Raw genomic sequence first — 16,742 nt, forward strand, 5'->3', positions numbered from 1 at the left:
AAGATTGTGTGTTTATTTACATTTCCCAATGATTCACTTGAGCTTAAACACATTGTTTTAGTGTTTTAGCAAGCAATTCTTTGCATTTGTCATTTTATTCTCTTGGCCTTCTCATATTTATGCTTCCATTACTTTTTTCAGGAAGATAGACATCAACCTCTTGTAAACATTGCGGATTTGTTAATAGGGGGTAGAATTCCATTATATATCTTCTCATATATTGCAGTCACTATGTACATAAATTAATTTAAATTATGTGTGTTGCTTATGGTGTGTCAATAATGTGTGTTACAAAAGAACATTAATTATGTGTAACTTATGGTGCATCACTTAAATGTTTTTATTTAAGGTGCATCACTTATATGTGACACATAGTATGGTGTACCAAGGCTCAAGTGTGCATTTCTTTAGTGCATTGTGGTTAACTATGTTACTTTGGTAGTTATCTTATGGCATGTTGACTACATGTCTCACTTTGAAGAGTATCACTTATGCACATTACTTATGGGGCATCATCTGTAGAAATTTCACCTATAGATCAACCTGATATATGCAATGTACTAAAGCATAATACTTGATCTAGTTCTACAAAACATTAAGCATAAGCATAATTGATTTCATGAGAAACATCACGCATAACCACATATAACTGATCAAGAGAAATAATCAACCATAACACAAGATATATCACTAGGGAAAGCACCAGTATAAAACCCCAACACTGTATTATCAATCAAGTGGAAATCCTCTTGAGGTTACAAAAAGAATCAGCTCAAGAGCTATCCTGTACTCTTTGCAATAAGAATATGAAGCTCACAGACTATATAGACAAGTATATATACTAATAAAGTCATCCAAGCTCCTATATCACGTAATTCTCTTGGAAATAAATCCTTCTCCATGCAAGGAATATTCACCTAAAATATCCTAGCAACTGATAGTACACTGTCCCACCATCTGAACTCAACCGGGTCTCTGTCTGAACTGCCATGCATCAGTTATCCATGAGAGAATACTCAATTATTTGAAAATAATAATTGTCACATGCATGCAAGCATTAACAAACTATATCTCATTATTTTAACAACTTGTTAAAATAATCTAGCTGGACTTGACTAAGATAAACTAAGTCAATTGATTCTCTCATTATAGAACTCATACTTAATTCCTCAGTCAATGGAGAGAATCAAGGATAAATTCCTCTATCAGTGGGACAACTAATTGCATGTTCTCGCAAAGGCTGCAAGTTTAATTTTCCATAACTAATTAACTCATGGAGATTAATTAATTAATATTTTAAACTACTGTTAAGACCAAATTTGTTTTTACTTCCTATAGTCAGACCAAGGACTGCTAAAAATAGGAAGGGACCATGAAATTCTATTTTTAGAAGATGCTAATTTTAACAGTTTCACCTCTCACCCAAGGTGGCCAAAATGCTCATTGGCCAAACTACTATTTTTAGACATGCTATTTTTAGCAGTTCTATTTTTAACACTTTCTAAATTTAGCATTTCTTGTTGCACACTTTTCAACACTCCCTCTCAACAAGAAAGGGATTATCAGCAACCTCGATCTTGTCCCTATGGAATTCAAACTTGCCCTTTGACAATGCCTTTGTCAAAATATCTACATCCTGTTCCTCAGTCGAAATGTACATCAACATCATGATCCTCTTGACCACACAATCCCATAGATGATGATAGCGGATATATATATGCTTGGACCTGTCATCAAACATTGGATTCTCAGATAGTTTAATGCAACTCTGATTATCACAATATATCGCCGTAGGATCCATCATCTGACCGAACAATCCTACTAGAATCTTCCGCATCCAGATGGCCTCACATGTATCTGTGTAGGCAGCTGCAGTATTTGAGTACCAAATGTAGGTCAAAATCCTTGATACCCAACTGTGTGCGAAGGGTATGCAAACTTTTTGTGAACTCCAACACATCTTGGTCCCTTCTTTGCCACAGCGTGGTCCACTTTATATATTTGTCCTCAGAAGTTTTGACAGGGTAGTACTGCTCCTTGATGCCATTCCAGAATGAACTCCAAGTGGGTGTGGCTGAAAATAGTGAGCTCGTACTTTCATCCTTTTTCTCGTAGTAGGTTTCCCACCAGTCCTTGACGTGGGGGGCTTCTTTGAAAAGAGCGACAATAATATTTTCCCGACTAGAAAAATCATGAACGGAAAAATAACCCTCTAGTAGATTTAACCATTTATCTACGGCATCTGCGTCTATGTGACCCTTGAATATGTGGATTTCAAAATTAACTTGTACCTTAAGGGGTGTGGCATTTCCAAAGTAGCTATTGGAAGCTGATGTGTCGCCTCTAGGTAGTCGCTGAAGGATTTGCGTAAATTTTTCCATCATCGCGTTCCTTTGTCACTCGAGGGCTTCTTCGAGAAAGATTTTGATAGGATCTCCAGCCCCCTCATCTTTCTTTTCATCTGCCATGGGAGGTCATTAGGATTTGCGAGGCTGGTCTTGTAAAGGTTAGACCAGTTCAAGCCCTAACTCCTTAAATCCCAACCTTGTTGAGGACATGCAAAGAAAGACCGAGAAAGAGCAAACTACTCTGATACCACTGATCCAAATTTAAATAGGAATGCAACAAATTACATATATAACCATAAACATAGAGATGCAACAGAAATAATACTTCATTTCATTAATGTAAAATATTGAAATATGCTTACAAATATAAATGGAAATAAACCAGCTAGGGCGATGGTAGCTTATCTATGAGAAGAGATGTGGTGGCTACATGCCTCTGAACTATTTTACAATGAGGCTCGAAGGCCTATTTATTGTTGAGAAACAATGGAAAACCCTAAACATCCAAAAACCTAACCCTAGAAGATGAAACGCCAAACTGTGGGCCCCGTTTGGGTAAATTGGTACATCAAATTTTGGGGGTTGTAATTTTGGTGTACGATCTCCGTTTGAGGCACACCATGGACCCATGGACCCATGTTGCTCCCATATTTCCCAAAAAACGTCATTTAGGTCTTCAAAACGGCTCCGAAAGTTCAGCACCCAAAAAACTGCTAAAAATAGTAAATTGTGCTACAAATAAGGAAACTAAAAAATTAAAAGAGACAATTGTGGGGGTCCAAGTGGGATAGGTGGGTTGCCATCAACATCAACATCAATCATTAAATAGCTTGTTCGTAATTAACAAGTAGGAGAAATAAACCAGAGAATACAGATAAAATTTCTAACGAGTAATACTTAGAAATTTCAACATGATATCAAAGCGTGGTTGCAAATCACAGAAGAGCTGAAGGCACCAACTGAAGTAGAGCATTTGTAGAAGAAGTAGTTGTCTCGAGTGACATAAGTTGTTCCTAGCAAAAAGTGGTGGAGAAGGGTTGACGCAGAGGGACTACGTCATCAGTTCAGGCGAGAGAGAGGTCAACACAAAGGCTGAGGAGGGCAGAAAAAGGCTCACGAAAAGCCACGCAGAGACTAGAAGGGTTGACACAGTTGGCTTGGGGAGAATTTCAGCAAGTGCCAGCTTTGCACAGAGCCTAGAGGCTCAGTCCTTCGGCTGTTGGGGCTTCGAAAGCCGTGGGAAGTTTGTGAGGAGTGAAGTTGGTGGGGTGTTGTTGTTGCCGAGACAAAACAGTACCCAACTAGGAAAAACCTAGGTAGAGGGAGTGGCTACCGAGGTAGATTTCTAGCCAAGGAATCTAGATAAGGGTTGCAGGTGCATAGGAGATCAGAGAGATGCGACTCGACTATTGGCAGGTGGATTTCCAAGAGGGAAATCGAGACTCAGAGGGAGTCTAGCAGAGAACTTCTAGACGAGAAGTAGCGACTCAAAGGGAGTCGAAGAAAGAACTTCTAGAGGGAAGTAGAGACTCGGAGGAGTCGAAAGGAAGAGAAGAGAAATGACCATGAATGGAATGAGGGATCACGATAGGTTGGACAGGGCATCCAAATTTGTGGTTTGGAAGGTCAAGATCTTGTCCATTATAGATAAACATCGCATCAAGGTCTTCACTTTGAGAACAATGGCTATCCTAATTGACCCGGTTGATAATGAAAAGTACGAGGAGGCAATGGCCAAGGCGAAATGTATCATCCTTGATGGGGTTAAGGATCATGTGGTCTAACATATTTCCGAGAAGGAGACATAATGCGAGACACCTTGAAGACGTTGTACCATCATACTTCCGTGCAGAAGAATATGTTACTTGAGAATCAGTTGCAGTTGTACCAGATGCAGAAGGGAGAGCAGATAAATCACTTCCTCAGCAGATTGAAGGAGATCCGGGACCAACTAACTTCCATAGGGGCCATGCTATATCAAGAGACAATGGTGAGGACTGCTCTAAATGTAGTCTTCGAGGAGTGGGAGAAATTCGTCCATAGCATTCTGGGAAGGGCAAATCTTCCAAATTGGGAAGAATTGTGGGTGGCTCTTTGCCAAGAAGAGATCAGGAAACTTTCTAAGACAAGAAGTAGTAGAAAAGGAGTCTAGACAAAGAAGGAAGAGGAAGAGGATGCAGCTTTGGCATCTACGGAGAATCAGGAGAAGAGGAAGAAAAAGGACATCTCCAAGGTTAAGTGGTTCAACTGTGGGGAACTGGGTCATTATGCGAACCAGTGTTCGAGGAAGAAGACTAAGGGAGAGGCGTCTGACTCCAAGGCAGCGCCATCGAAGGTGGAAAAGCAGGTAGAGGAGGATGACGATTGTGCCATGAGTGCTCATGTACTTCTAGAGAAGAGGTGGGGAGACATCGAGCTGTAATAAAGAAGACTACACGAAATGAGGGGCAGGATCCTTGAGGTACCGAAACTCTTGGATTATACCTTGCTACAGGAGCCCCGAAGCAAGAAGTAGCAGGACTGGTGGATGTCAGTAGAAACGGATGCAGATGAAGAGACAAAGAGTGCTACAGTACAGTAGTCCCAGGTAGCGTAGAGCTAGCAGGTTGTAGTAGTGCGAGAGGCACAGAGGAGGTTGCAACAGTGCAAGATGGCACAAAGAGGTTTGCAATGGTGTGAGAGGTAGGGAGTTTTGCAACATCGTAGAGGCAATAGAGGGAGAACTTGATAGCGACAGAGAGAGCTTCAGCATCGAGAGTGTTTCTAGCTTGACAGGGATGTCAGTAGTTGGGTGGATCAGATACTTACTTCTCAATAACTGAGTTACAATGTAGTAGAAGTTAGCAATAGCACGACGTAGCATGATGAGAGGGGTTTCAATGCAGATGTAGTGTTGGGAGAAAGGACCATCAGCAACATGGATGCAGAGGGAGTTGCAGTATAGATGTAGCAGTGGCAATGGTAGGGCCATGGGAATCATTACAAGATGCAACAGTGTAGAGGATGTTGGGTGGGGAGGCCTAGCATCAGCATAGGTACTAGTGTCGTATAATCATAGTGATGCTCAGTTGGAGTATTACTAGACCACAATCCTCGCTAAGAGGGAGTGTTGATTTGGGGTAGCATCAGATGTGCTCTAGCCATGAAAATTGGTATAGCACATGAGATATCAAAGGCCCATAAATGGTTTGGGCAGATTCTATCTGGTTAAGGAGATATTAAAATACTTAATATTTTTAATGGAATTCCTAATTCTAAACTTAGGAGAAATAAAATATTAATGGGTATTAACATTAAACTGGGTTAGAAGGTTCCAAATGACATGGATCAAACCAAATATAATCTTAGTCATTGATTAGAGATGTAATCTCGACCGTTGAAGGACCAACAGGAAAATTGTAAGAGGAGGCTTGAGGGTCAATTGGAGAATACACCATAGTGATCGGTCATTCAATTTTCTAGAGCGGGGTTTGCTAAGAGAAATGGAATCAGTGATCAGTTGCAGCGAGGAGCAGTGAGTATGAGACGGAGAGGCAAAGGTAGTGTTGAGAGCCTAGCACAGATGCTGAGAGAGGCAAACGCTGAGCCAGAGAGAGCCACACAGAGCTAGCATGGACTACACAAAGGCCATAAGGGATCACGTCATCCACACAGAGGTTGCAGGAGTGATGTAGAGGGACATAGAGGTTGCACAGTGCCTCATAGGGCTGATGCAGGGGGTTTTGAGCTGATGCTAAGGCCAGGTGGGTTGACGCTAAGCTTCAGGTTGTGCTAGAGAGGGTTTCATGGGGCATATTTTCTGAATATCTGCTTCCGAATAGAGAGGTATTACTGCCATGTTATTTTCTCTGTTTGGTGAGCCTGTTTGGCACCCAGTTGTACTCAAGGATAGACTGCATAATAAAATAACCCTCAAAATTTCTGCATCGGTTTCCAAAGTTGGGTTTTTCTGGCGACGAGTTGTCCAAAAGTAATGATGTGACTTGTGCGTTTGCTATTTCTTTCAGTTGTTGATCTGTAGATGGTTGAGATTGTATTGTGTTTATTTCGATATTTACATGTTTAAATAACTTGTTCGTAATTAACAAGTAAGACAAATAAACCAGAGAATATAGATAAAATTTCTAACGGGTAATACTTAGAAATTTCAGCAACATTTCCAAGGTTATATTTTGAGAAAAAAATATAGTTGCCCTTGTGGCTATGTAACAATTTTCTCCACAGTTCACCCTTTTAGATCCTCTATATCCTTCTGATGAGGATGCAGTTGTGGCATATATTACTATTCTAAACCGCTTTGGGGAAAGCATAATAAACTTGGTACCAAAAACCATTAAGGATTTAGGAGCACTTTTTGCAGTTGGTAAAGATGAAGAGTCCCAAGTTGAAAGGCTTCCAAGCAACCACAGATAACGAGAGTTGCTTTTAGGGATCAACATGGTGGAGAGTAAGTGGAGGTAGTTGGAATATTAGATGGTGCAAATGTTAGCACTAAGCCTGGGCCCATCGGGGTAAAGGAAGGTAGTCTTGTTGGAAAATATGAGTCTCTTGTGCAGGTTACAATGATAAGGTAGTGTTGTTGGAAAATATGAGTCTCTTGTGCAGGTTATAGTGATACCTAAAGGCCAAGACCAGGTTATGCCAAAGGAAGAGAGTGATGCACCAAAAGGGGTCACTCAAAAGTTACTACAATATCTGAACAAAGTCAAGTCACCAACGAAAGGTGGGTTCTATGGAGATCTTTATGGGGATTCCTTTGCTGGTCAGGTTGGTGCCTCATGGGAAAATGTACCAAAAGAAAACAATGGTAGTTCAGAGCAAGTTGCTTCAAATGTGACAACAAAAATTTCTGCCAACGACATGATTAAGAAATTGACCAAAAAAGTTCTGTAATCCATATGATGATGAAATTCCAATTCAAAACCTAATGCACTCTTTGATTATGATGATTTGTTTGGAGAATCGATGGAGTATGATGCTTCAAAAAGAGTCTAGATGTGTAACTTTTTATTGAAGTATAATTCACAATTTCAAGGAATTCGAGGTCAGAATTATACTTGTAGAAAAATGGTTTGTTTTTGTTTGTTTGTTTGTTTGTTTGTTTTGTTTTGTTTTGTTTTGTTGAAGCAAGCGTTTCTTCAACACAAAGTCTCAATAAAACAACTCTCTGTTTTCATTGATCTTTACATTTTAGTGCTTTTGATCTCATTTCTAATGTTTACAGAGTCCATGGTAGTACAATGTGCAACTAAGGTTGAGTTTGCTCCCTTGAAATTTCATGAGATTGATATATTTATCAAACTCCTACTTCAATTTTGTTGTTTTCATTTTAAAGCAATCCTATGTGATAATCTCGTATGTAAGGGAGGACATTGTTAGTTTCCTATGTTTCAATATTCATTCAACCGATTCACTGTGAAGCATGTGGGTTTTATTTGGGTCAATACCATATAATAAAATGACCGATAGTACAGGTTGCCTAACTCTATGTAACATATATAGCAAAGTTATTTGATTTGAAGCATATACACACACAATCATGGATTAGTTCATATGTATTTGCCCTCATTTTTCTTGCTAATATTTCATCTGTATATAGATACCTTATATTTCTTGGCTTGAGCTCTTTCACTACTATGTTTTCTCAGGTTTTTGGTTTCTCTGAGTGCTCGTTCATTTTTAACTTTTTTTATTGAGATAACACATTTCTTTAAAGGGTGCTAGCTTAATGGAAGAGCACCTTCGTTACAAGTGGGAGGTTGGTGGTTCAATTCCATCATACCTTAACATGAATTAATTAATGAAGAAACATTCACATTCACATTCTATATTGTGTTTCTAGAGAACTTTTTTCTATTGAGACGATAACTCGGATTAAAGACATATTGTCTCTATAGAGACAGTATGTCTTTAATCTCAGTTTTTGCCTCTATAGAGACAATATGTCATTAATCATAGCTATGGTCTCTTGAGAGACAAAAATGAATTGTCTCTTAAGAGACAATAATACTTGTGTTCTATATTGTCTTTATAGATACATTTTTTTAAGACAAATAACTATAGTCTCTTGAGAGACACAAATGAATTGTCTCTTAAGAAAGAGTAATACTTTTGTTCTATATTGTCTTTATAGAGACAATTTTTTAAGACAATAATTTGAGACACCCGCTTAAAGACAATTTACAAGTTCTTTTTGTCTCAAGTTAAGACAATTTACTCAAAAATTGTCTTAAATATTATCTTAAAACTCCCTTATATGTAGTAGTGCATGGTCTCAGAGATCCTAGAACTTGTCCCCTCATATGCAAACTCAATCTATTAGGGGCAAGCTTTTATTTTCTAACTTTTATTGATGATTTTAGTAGGAAAATTTGTGTGTATTTTCTAAAAATCAAATTAAAGACATTGCTTATCAACAATGGTGACATATTGTTTTAATTTTGTGAATCTTTTCACCAAGCCATAAGGAAAAAATGCTTTTGAATTTCAGAAAAAACACTCAAGCATTTAGGCTAAGTATTGTCCATAAATATAACAATTGAGATTAAGAGGGATAGTTAAAGAATAGTAACCCCCTTTCGACTAAAATAGGTAGTTAGTTGTATGTGAACTAAAGAGATAGTTGTGAGTCTCAACTATTGTTTTGGATAACTAATCCTTTTAGAACAATTAATTATCTATTTAATGAGAAAGACCAACCATACCGTTCATTGATATAAATGTAAGCCTGTGTGTTTTTCTAGCACAAAAAAAAACGCTGGGAATGGGAAAGCTTATAGTTTTATTTATTTTCTAAATGATGGGTTTTATATTTTCTTGTAAATTACCAGGGACGGGGTCGAGTTGCTAGGTCAAGTCGTTGAATCTTTGGTGGAGAAAGCTGGAAAAGCCACTTCAATGTGGTAGAATATGCAACTGGTTTGGGTAAAAAAGAGGGGAAGTTTTAAAAAATGTTATAGTGGCAGAATATCCAATTGGTTTGGTTGAAACGATTGAAAAAGTGGAATACGTGTTACTAAATTTAAATTTTCATTTTAGTTTTTAAAATTTTTTTGAACTAACATAAAGTAGCCATAGGGAGCCTTGACTATATTTTTTCTTTCAGAATTTTTTAGACGGATCTATAATGTCAACGAGATGCCTAGTATCGGTATGTATATACGGTCATCTTTAAGGCCTCTAATTGATGTTTCAAACCAGACATGCGGCAGCATATGATGTGGTTGACGGTGTGATTTGGCCAAATGAATTTTTCAGCCGCTACTACTACATCACTTAATGTAGCCGTTACGGTGGAGTCGAGGCTTCTATGCAAAAACTTCCTAATCTTGAGTTTCTTCTTTGAGAAATTAGTTAGGGATTTGAGGAGGAAATCTGGGATCTCGTTTTATCCCTTGTTTTTTAACGTAAGCCTTCTGGCATTGAAGAAAGTAGAGAGGTGTCAGGGTACAATCCAGCCAGTTAAGAGTTACAGAGTTCGTTTAGAAATTGCAGAATGTATGTTTTGTGTTCATATTAATGTGAGGGGAATATTAACATCTTCGTTACTCTACGCGTGTGCCTCTCTCCATTGATGTGCCTGTAATGCTTAACAAGTCTCTTGTTTTTATTGATAATGGGTAACAGCGTAGAGATGAATCGTAGTCATGGTCGTAGATCTTCAAGATGAACTTGCAGAGGAATTGATATGTGCATTGGACAGAGAAACATTTACTCAACATTATTGGTCTCTTTGATCATATGATTAGCAGATATTAAGGCCATTTGAAATCGCTTAAATCTTTGGGTTCTGATTCACACTAGAGTTATCTATTAAACTGGAAAGGATCACAGAATGATTTAACTAAGATGGCAGAATTGAGTTTCTTTGCTTTTGCTGCAGGACTAGGTCTTTCGGATTGGATTGAGGATGGTTGTTAATTCTTTGGCTTCTGTTTGACACTAGAGTTATCTATTAAACTGGAAAGGATCACAGAATGATTTACCTAAGATGGTAGAATTGAGTTTCTTTGTTTTTGCTGCAGGACTAATTCTTTCGGATTGGATTGAGGATGGTGTTATCGCCTTGAAAACACCACTCTCTGTGAAATAAGGCATTCAGGAATTTTATGTTTGTTTTGTTTAAGTGAAGTGACTTTTTTATTTTTGGAAGCATATTAGTTGGCCTAAAATGGTAGAAGAGGGCCACCATGAAAGAGGGAAAATGTTGCAAAGGCATTGGGCATGCCATGTGGTGAACGTGGTATTGGCCAAGTGAATTTCTCAACCAACTACCACCGTCAAGTAATGTAACAGTTAGTGGAGGTGACATTTATGCCAACAAATAACTAGTCTGTATAAATGCTTGGCTACTGTATATGTCTGTTATTGGATTTTGGCAGTGATTATATAAGGCCAGATATTTATGGTTTATTGGTAAGCTGGTTATATGATTATTTATCTCCAAATATTTATGGCTCTTGATAGGCTGGTTATTTTCAGCATACACTTACATACACAAACTTTTTAATCATTTCATATGATTTTGACATGGAACTTTTAGAAGAAAACGTGCACTCAACGTCATTCATTCGAATGTAGGGCCATGGGGCACATGCAATGGCTATATATTAAACTAAAATTCTCATATAAGTTTGAGAAAATTTGGCTTTGTTTATTTATTTATTTTGGTTATAATTCTTAAGCTTCAAAATTTTAAATTTGCAAAAGATTATGATGATCTGAATCCATTTCCCATTAAAAAAATATACTAACAAAATTAATTTTCTTTTAACAAATTTCTCCTGCAAATTAACCATCCCAACAAAATTATGAGCTCCTCAAACAAAGCTCAATATATTATACATATTCGCTTTAATAACAAACATACATACTTAAAAAAAAAATTATATACATACTCTTTAAATGCTAGCTATAACATTTAAGACCACGATTTAGTTATATGGTTCCATCAAAAGTATGGTAAAAGTCGGCTGCGCATGCTCATAAACCTTTACATACTTTTAATGAAACCGTGACCAGTGAAACCATAAGTTGACAACTCACCTTTGAAGTGTGTTTGTACCATTTATAGGCCTTGTCAATGGGCCATGCCGCCCACTGTTTCAAGGAGTAAGACCTCTACGCTGCCCGTCTATCTCACGATGAGAAAGAGAGTGCACAAAGGTCAAAGTTTAGTATGACAAATGAAACTTTACTTCATAATATGGCTATTTGTGGTTAGAGATAGAATTTGATGGGAAATTAATTGATAAGTGGTGATTTGTTTGTAAACTACAATTCAAAAATTTGTAAATTTGTTAAAAAAAATTGTTGAAATTGTGAAATGAGTGGGAGATTTTTTATTGAAATTGTGAAAACAAATAAAATTAGCAATTGGCTTTAAAGGTGCAAAGATACATTCAAAGTATAGAAAATTTGGGAATATTATCTTGCAAAAATTAATCTCAAAATAAGCAATAGAACATCAACTTCTTAATTTCCATTATTATTGTGATGAAAAATTGGTCACGAGGCCTAAATATAAGGAATTTGATGCAGGAGCATCCAGCTCCGAGGAGACGAATGACTATTGACGGATTCACGGGAGAACAGAAACAAGACAGAGGCTACAGGATTGGGTGGACAGACCACCAAGTTGGTTATTGTTTTCTTAATTATTGTTTTATTTCCTTTTATCTCATAGCATTTTAAATTACAAAGTTGTTTAAGCCCAGGAAGGGAAAACTGTTTAGTTAAGTTTTGTTAAAGAATAACTAAATGACAGTTAGGATTCAGGTAGGGCAGTTTGTCAATTAGTTATGTTTCCATGTAGATTAAAAAGCAAAATAGGCAAATGTAGAGGGACTTCTTCCCTTCGTGAAAAAGAGAGAAATAGAAACTTGATCAAGAAACCCTCTGTAACAGAACTAGTGTAAATTTGTTTGAGATAATCTATTGCGGACATTTTCCCATATTGTGCACACAAGTGTTTACTGTGTATCTACTGTATTTTTTTAAAAGTGAATTGAAATGGAAAGAGTTTAACTGTAACTAGAATTTCAAGAACGTTACAGGCATCAAATCAAGACCACGAGTCCATATTGCACAGAACCAGTATGCCAAGCACGAGGAGTAACGCGGCCACATAAAATCAATATACAAGCTTACAAGAAAGAGGTATCAAACCAAACCACTCTGTTTCCATTAACTTAATTAAAGTATTTCATAGTCATTGCACACAGAAAGATCGATAAACCTTACAGTATCATGTGATAAACCCCGGCATCGCCGTAAAGCACAAATTACCAAACCCTTGTTACGCTAAGATTGTAGTTTGATGCAAAAGAACAAAGCACAGAGACTGCAAACGCCGGCAAAGGGCACGGCCGAACCCTAGACAACCTAAACAAGCTGATATCTACATCTACAGCCATATTGAACAATCTACAGACATACTGGAGCAGGAGTAAACCCTACCCGTTTGCAAAGGGTACCAGGGTCGAAAGGATTCGAAGATTGCACAACTTGAAACCCTCGTGAGCGAGCCTTCTGTTCAAGCCTGCACATAGAAACAACGAGAGGTTAGAATCATCATCAGTATAAGAGAACGAAGGAGCAAACAAATGTGAGCATGAAGGAGATGTAAACTCACCCACAGGTCGACGGAGAGCTGTTGAGACAGAACCCCATTCCACAAACTGAAAAAGGCACAGAACCTGTAAGTGTCGATAAAAGATAACCGTGCAGGGTGAATCATAGCACGCTAGCTTACCTTCGAGGGCGGAAAGAGATTGGAAGAGCGGCAGCTTCAAGGTCGCAGATACCTGTACAAAAATTATAGCTCAGTAACAGAGAACGCAAAGACTCTTACAGTGAACCCACGAAAATATAAAGCAGCTTACCATAACCTCAGAACAGAACCACTGAGCCATACAGGTCCACACACCTCGATAGATAGCATCGAAGACAGAGGAATAGCTCCTCAACAGAAACTGTAACCATTGTAACCATTGACCGAGTACAGGGTTCGTCTGTTGGACAGAACAGTGACCAGGGTTCGAAACCGGGAGCATCGCCACAGGAACGCAGAGAGAGCAGCGGCAGAGTGACAAGTGAAAATGAGCCAAAGGTAAGTCCTTAGGGTTTAACATAGGCGGGAGGTAACGGAACAAGCCGGTGGCTAAACCTTTCAACCGGCAGGTGCGTGATTTAATGAGCCTCGGATTGGGGGCCAGGTAAAACCGCGGGAGTTTTGTCCGCACGCAAAGTGACACCGGGGCCTGAGGTGAGACCACGTGACTGTGTGTCCACGTCACCGAAGGGCTGGGCCATCAAAAGTGGTATCAGAGCAGGTTTTTGAGTAAAAGGAAATGGAGGTTGGCAGAAGAGGAAGAGGAAGAGGAAGAGTCCGGAGGGTAGCAGAAGAGGGACTCCGTGAGGAGATCCGTGTCTTGCGAGAACGTTTGGAGGCAGTAGAGGCTGGGGGAAGAAGAAACCCAGCAGATGACAGTGATGAAGAAGAAGTTGAACCGGAGGATGAGTTCGAAGGGGTAACACCGGAACTCAAATTGTTGAAGTCAGTTTTGCTGTCCAGTCATAAGCCAAGGCATGAGTTACCTACTTATGACGGAAGTCTGTCCGCAGACGTGTTGTTGGATTGGCTGAGTGAAGTCAACAAATATTTCGAATTCGAGGAAACCAGTGAGGATAAACAGGTGAAGTTCGCCGCCACCAAACTAAAGGGACATGCGTCCTTGTGGTGGGACAGCATTCAGGCGGAGCGGAGGAGGCTTAACAAACAGCCTATAAAGAAATGGTCTAGGATGGAGGCCAAGCTGAAAGAGAAATTCCTGCCGAAGGATTACCAGATTATGCTGTACAGGCAGGTACAGAACCTGAAGCAGAGGGGAATGACTGTAAGAGAATTTACAGAGGAGTTCTACAAGTTAAATTTACGGGCAGGATATGTAGAAGACACCCCGGAGAAAACAGCCAGATTTGTGAATGGCTTAAGGGGGGAAATCTTGGATGAAATTGGTATCCTTTCACCCCGGACATTGGATGAAGCCTATCAGTTTGCGCTGAAGGCAGAGGAGAAAATTAACCGGAAGCAAAATGCCAGAAGAGGAGGTGGAACTGGCAGGGGGAAAGGTAAGATGTTTGGAAGAGGCCGAGGTGCAGGTTCAGGTGAAGAAAGCAGCAGCTCTAAATCTGCTGGAGCAGCAGAAAAAGACAATAGCACTAGAGGAGGACGACCACCTCAGCGGGGGCGAGGATATGGTCGGGGCAGGGGAGCTGTCCAGTGCTATCGCTGTCACAAATGGGGACACAAGTCGTATGAATGTCCTGAAGGTGAACCAGCAGGTGGGAGAGGAGCTTATGTTGCTCAGCCAGAGGATGCTGAGGCAACACCTCAAGAAGCGGAAAATGCACCTGAGACAGGTGAAGCTTTGGTGTTGAATAAAGTGTTGTTGAAACCAGCAAAGGAGGTTGCAGAACCAGATCAACGAAAAGCTTTGTTCCGCACTGTCTGCAAGTCGCGGGGCAAGTGCTGCAAACTGATCATTGATAGTGGGAGTACGGACAATCTTGTGGCTGTGGAGATGGTAGAAAAGCTGGGATTGAAGAAATTGAAGCACCCTATGCCCTACAAAGTGTCATGGCTGCAGAAAGGACATCAGCTGTTAGTCGACGAACAATGTGAGGTAGAATTTCAGATTGGTAAGTACAAGGATAAGATCCTTTGTGATGTCATGCCAATGGATGTCTGTCACCTACTGTTGGGACGACCTTGGCAGTTTGATAGAAGTGCAGTTCATGATGGGAAAACCAACTGCTATAAGTTTGTGAAAGATGGGATCAAGCATACGCTTGTACCCATCAAGGAGGAAAACACAGCAGAAGCTAGTGAAGTGAAAGCACTGCTGTTAGGCGGAAAAGAGTTTATAAGACAGATTGAGGACAGCGAGATAAATTTTGCTGTCATAAGGAGACCAAAGGCAGTGGTACTTCATACACAGGTTTCGGATTTGCCTGAAGAAGTTCAGAAATTACTGCAGGATTTTGGAGACATTGTGGTAGATGATCTTCCAGATGAATTGCCACCAAGGAGAGGTATTAGTCACTGCATTGACTTTATACCAGGAGCAAGCCTGCCAAACAAAGCAGCTTACCGCATGAGTCCTAAAGATCATGAAGAAATTAGGAAACAGGTCCAGGAGTTGTTGGACAAAGGTTTGATTCGGGAGAGCATGAGCCCATGTGCAGTACCAACTGTTTTGGCTCCAAAGAAAGGAGGAGAGTGGAGGATGTGTACAGATTCCAGGGCTATTAACAAAATTACCGTTAGGTACAGGTTTCCCTTACCTAGGATGGACGATATGATGGATTGTTTGAGTGGGGCGGCTTATTTTTCGAAGATTGACTTGAAGAGTGGATATCACCAGATCCGGATTCGGGAAGGAGATGAATGGAAGACCGCTTTCAAGACGAACGAAGGCTTATATGAGTGGCTGGTGATGCCTTTCGGTTTGAGCAACGCTCCCAGCACGTTCATGCGTCTGATGAATGAAGTGCTGAAGGAATTTAATGGTAAGTTTGTAATAGTTTACTTGGATGATATTCTGATTTTTAGTAAGACTAAGGAGGAACATTTCAGACATTTGCAGAGTGTGTTGAGGAAGTTACAGCAAAACAAGCTGCTGATTAACCTGAAAAAGTGTACTTTTTTTCAGCGAGAATTAGTATATCTGGGATTTGTCATTGCAGAAAATGAATTAAAAATGGATCCAGAAAAGGTGGCAGCTATAGTTAGCTGGCCTTCTCCAAAAAGTTTATTTGAAGTCCGAAGTTTCCATGGACTAGCCAGCTTTTACAGAAAGTTTATCAGAAATTTCAGCGAGATTTGCGCACCTATGTTGGACACAATTAAGAAGGTAAATCAGCCTTTTCACTGGACTGAAGCAGCAGAAAGTAGTTTTCAAACTCTGAAAAAGAAGATTACAGAGAGACCGATATTGAGGCTACCTGATTTCAACAAACTTTTCCAAGTTCGTTGTGATGCCAGTGGGACAGCCATTGGGGCAGTTCTTAGCCAGGAGGACAGACCGGTCGCCTATTTCAGTGAAAAGCTAAATGAGAGCAGACAGAAATACTCAACCTACGACAAGGAGTTTTACGCCATTGTGCAGGCTTTGAAACATTGGAGACATTACCTGTTAGGTAACGAGTTTGTCTTATACTCTGACAATTCTGCGTTACAGTACATTATGCAGCAGCATAAATTGAATCATAAACATGCAGCTTGGGTTGAGTACTTGCAAAGTTTCACGTTTGTACTGAAACACATTAGCGGACAATCAAATAAGGTAGCAGATGCACTTAGTAGGAGAACGTTGCTTCTCCAGGAAAGCA

The 16,742-nt window shown here is 39.6% G+C and overlaps 1 protein-coding gene and 1 pseudogene across 1 annotated transcript; both read left to right on the top strand.

The window, feature by feature from the left end:
• The window catches only part of LOC149213804 (uncharacterized), a 48,891-nt pseudogene extending 41,548 nt beyond the window's left edge, over positions 1 to 7,343 (top strand).
• Positions 7,344 to 13,699: 6,356 nt separating this feature from the next.
• On the top strand, positions 13,700 to 16,104 carry LOC149213805 (uncharacterized). The gene is made up of 4 exons (XM_089389160.1): positions 13,700 to 15,050; positions 15,261 to 15,673; positions 15,776 to 15,920; positions 16,064 to 16,104. The coding sequence occupies exons 1-4, from the start codon at positions 13,700 to 13,702 to the stop codon at positions 16,102 to 16,104; spliced, it is 1,950 nt and encodes a 649-aa protein (XP_089245286.1).
• The last annotated feature ends 638 nt before the right edge of the window (positions 16,105 to 16,742 follow it).

Source organism: Pinus tabuliformis, chromosome 1_1 (genome assembly GCF_031772625.1).
Source record: "Pinus tabuliformis cultivar Carrire ecotype Pingquan chromosome 1_1, CPIR1, whole genome shotgun sequence".
NCBI lineage: Eukaryota > Viridiplantae > Streptophyta > Pinopsida > Pinales > Pinaceae > Pinus > Pinus tabuliformis.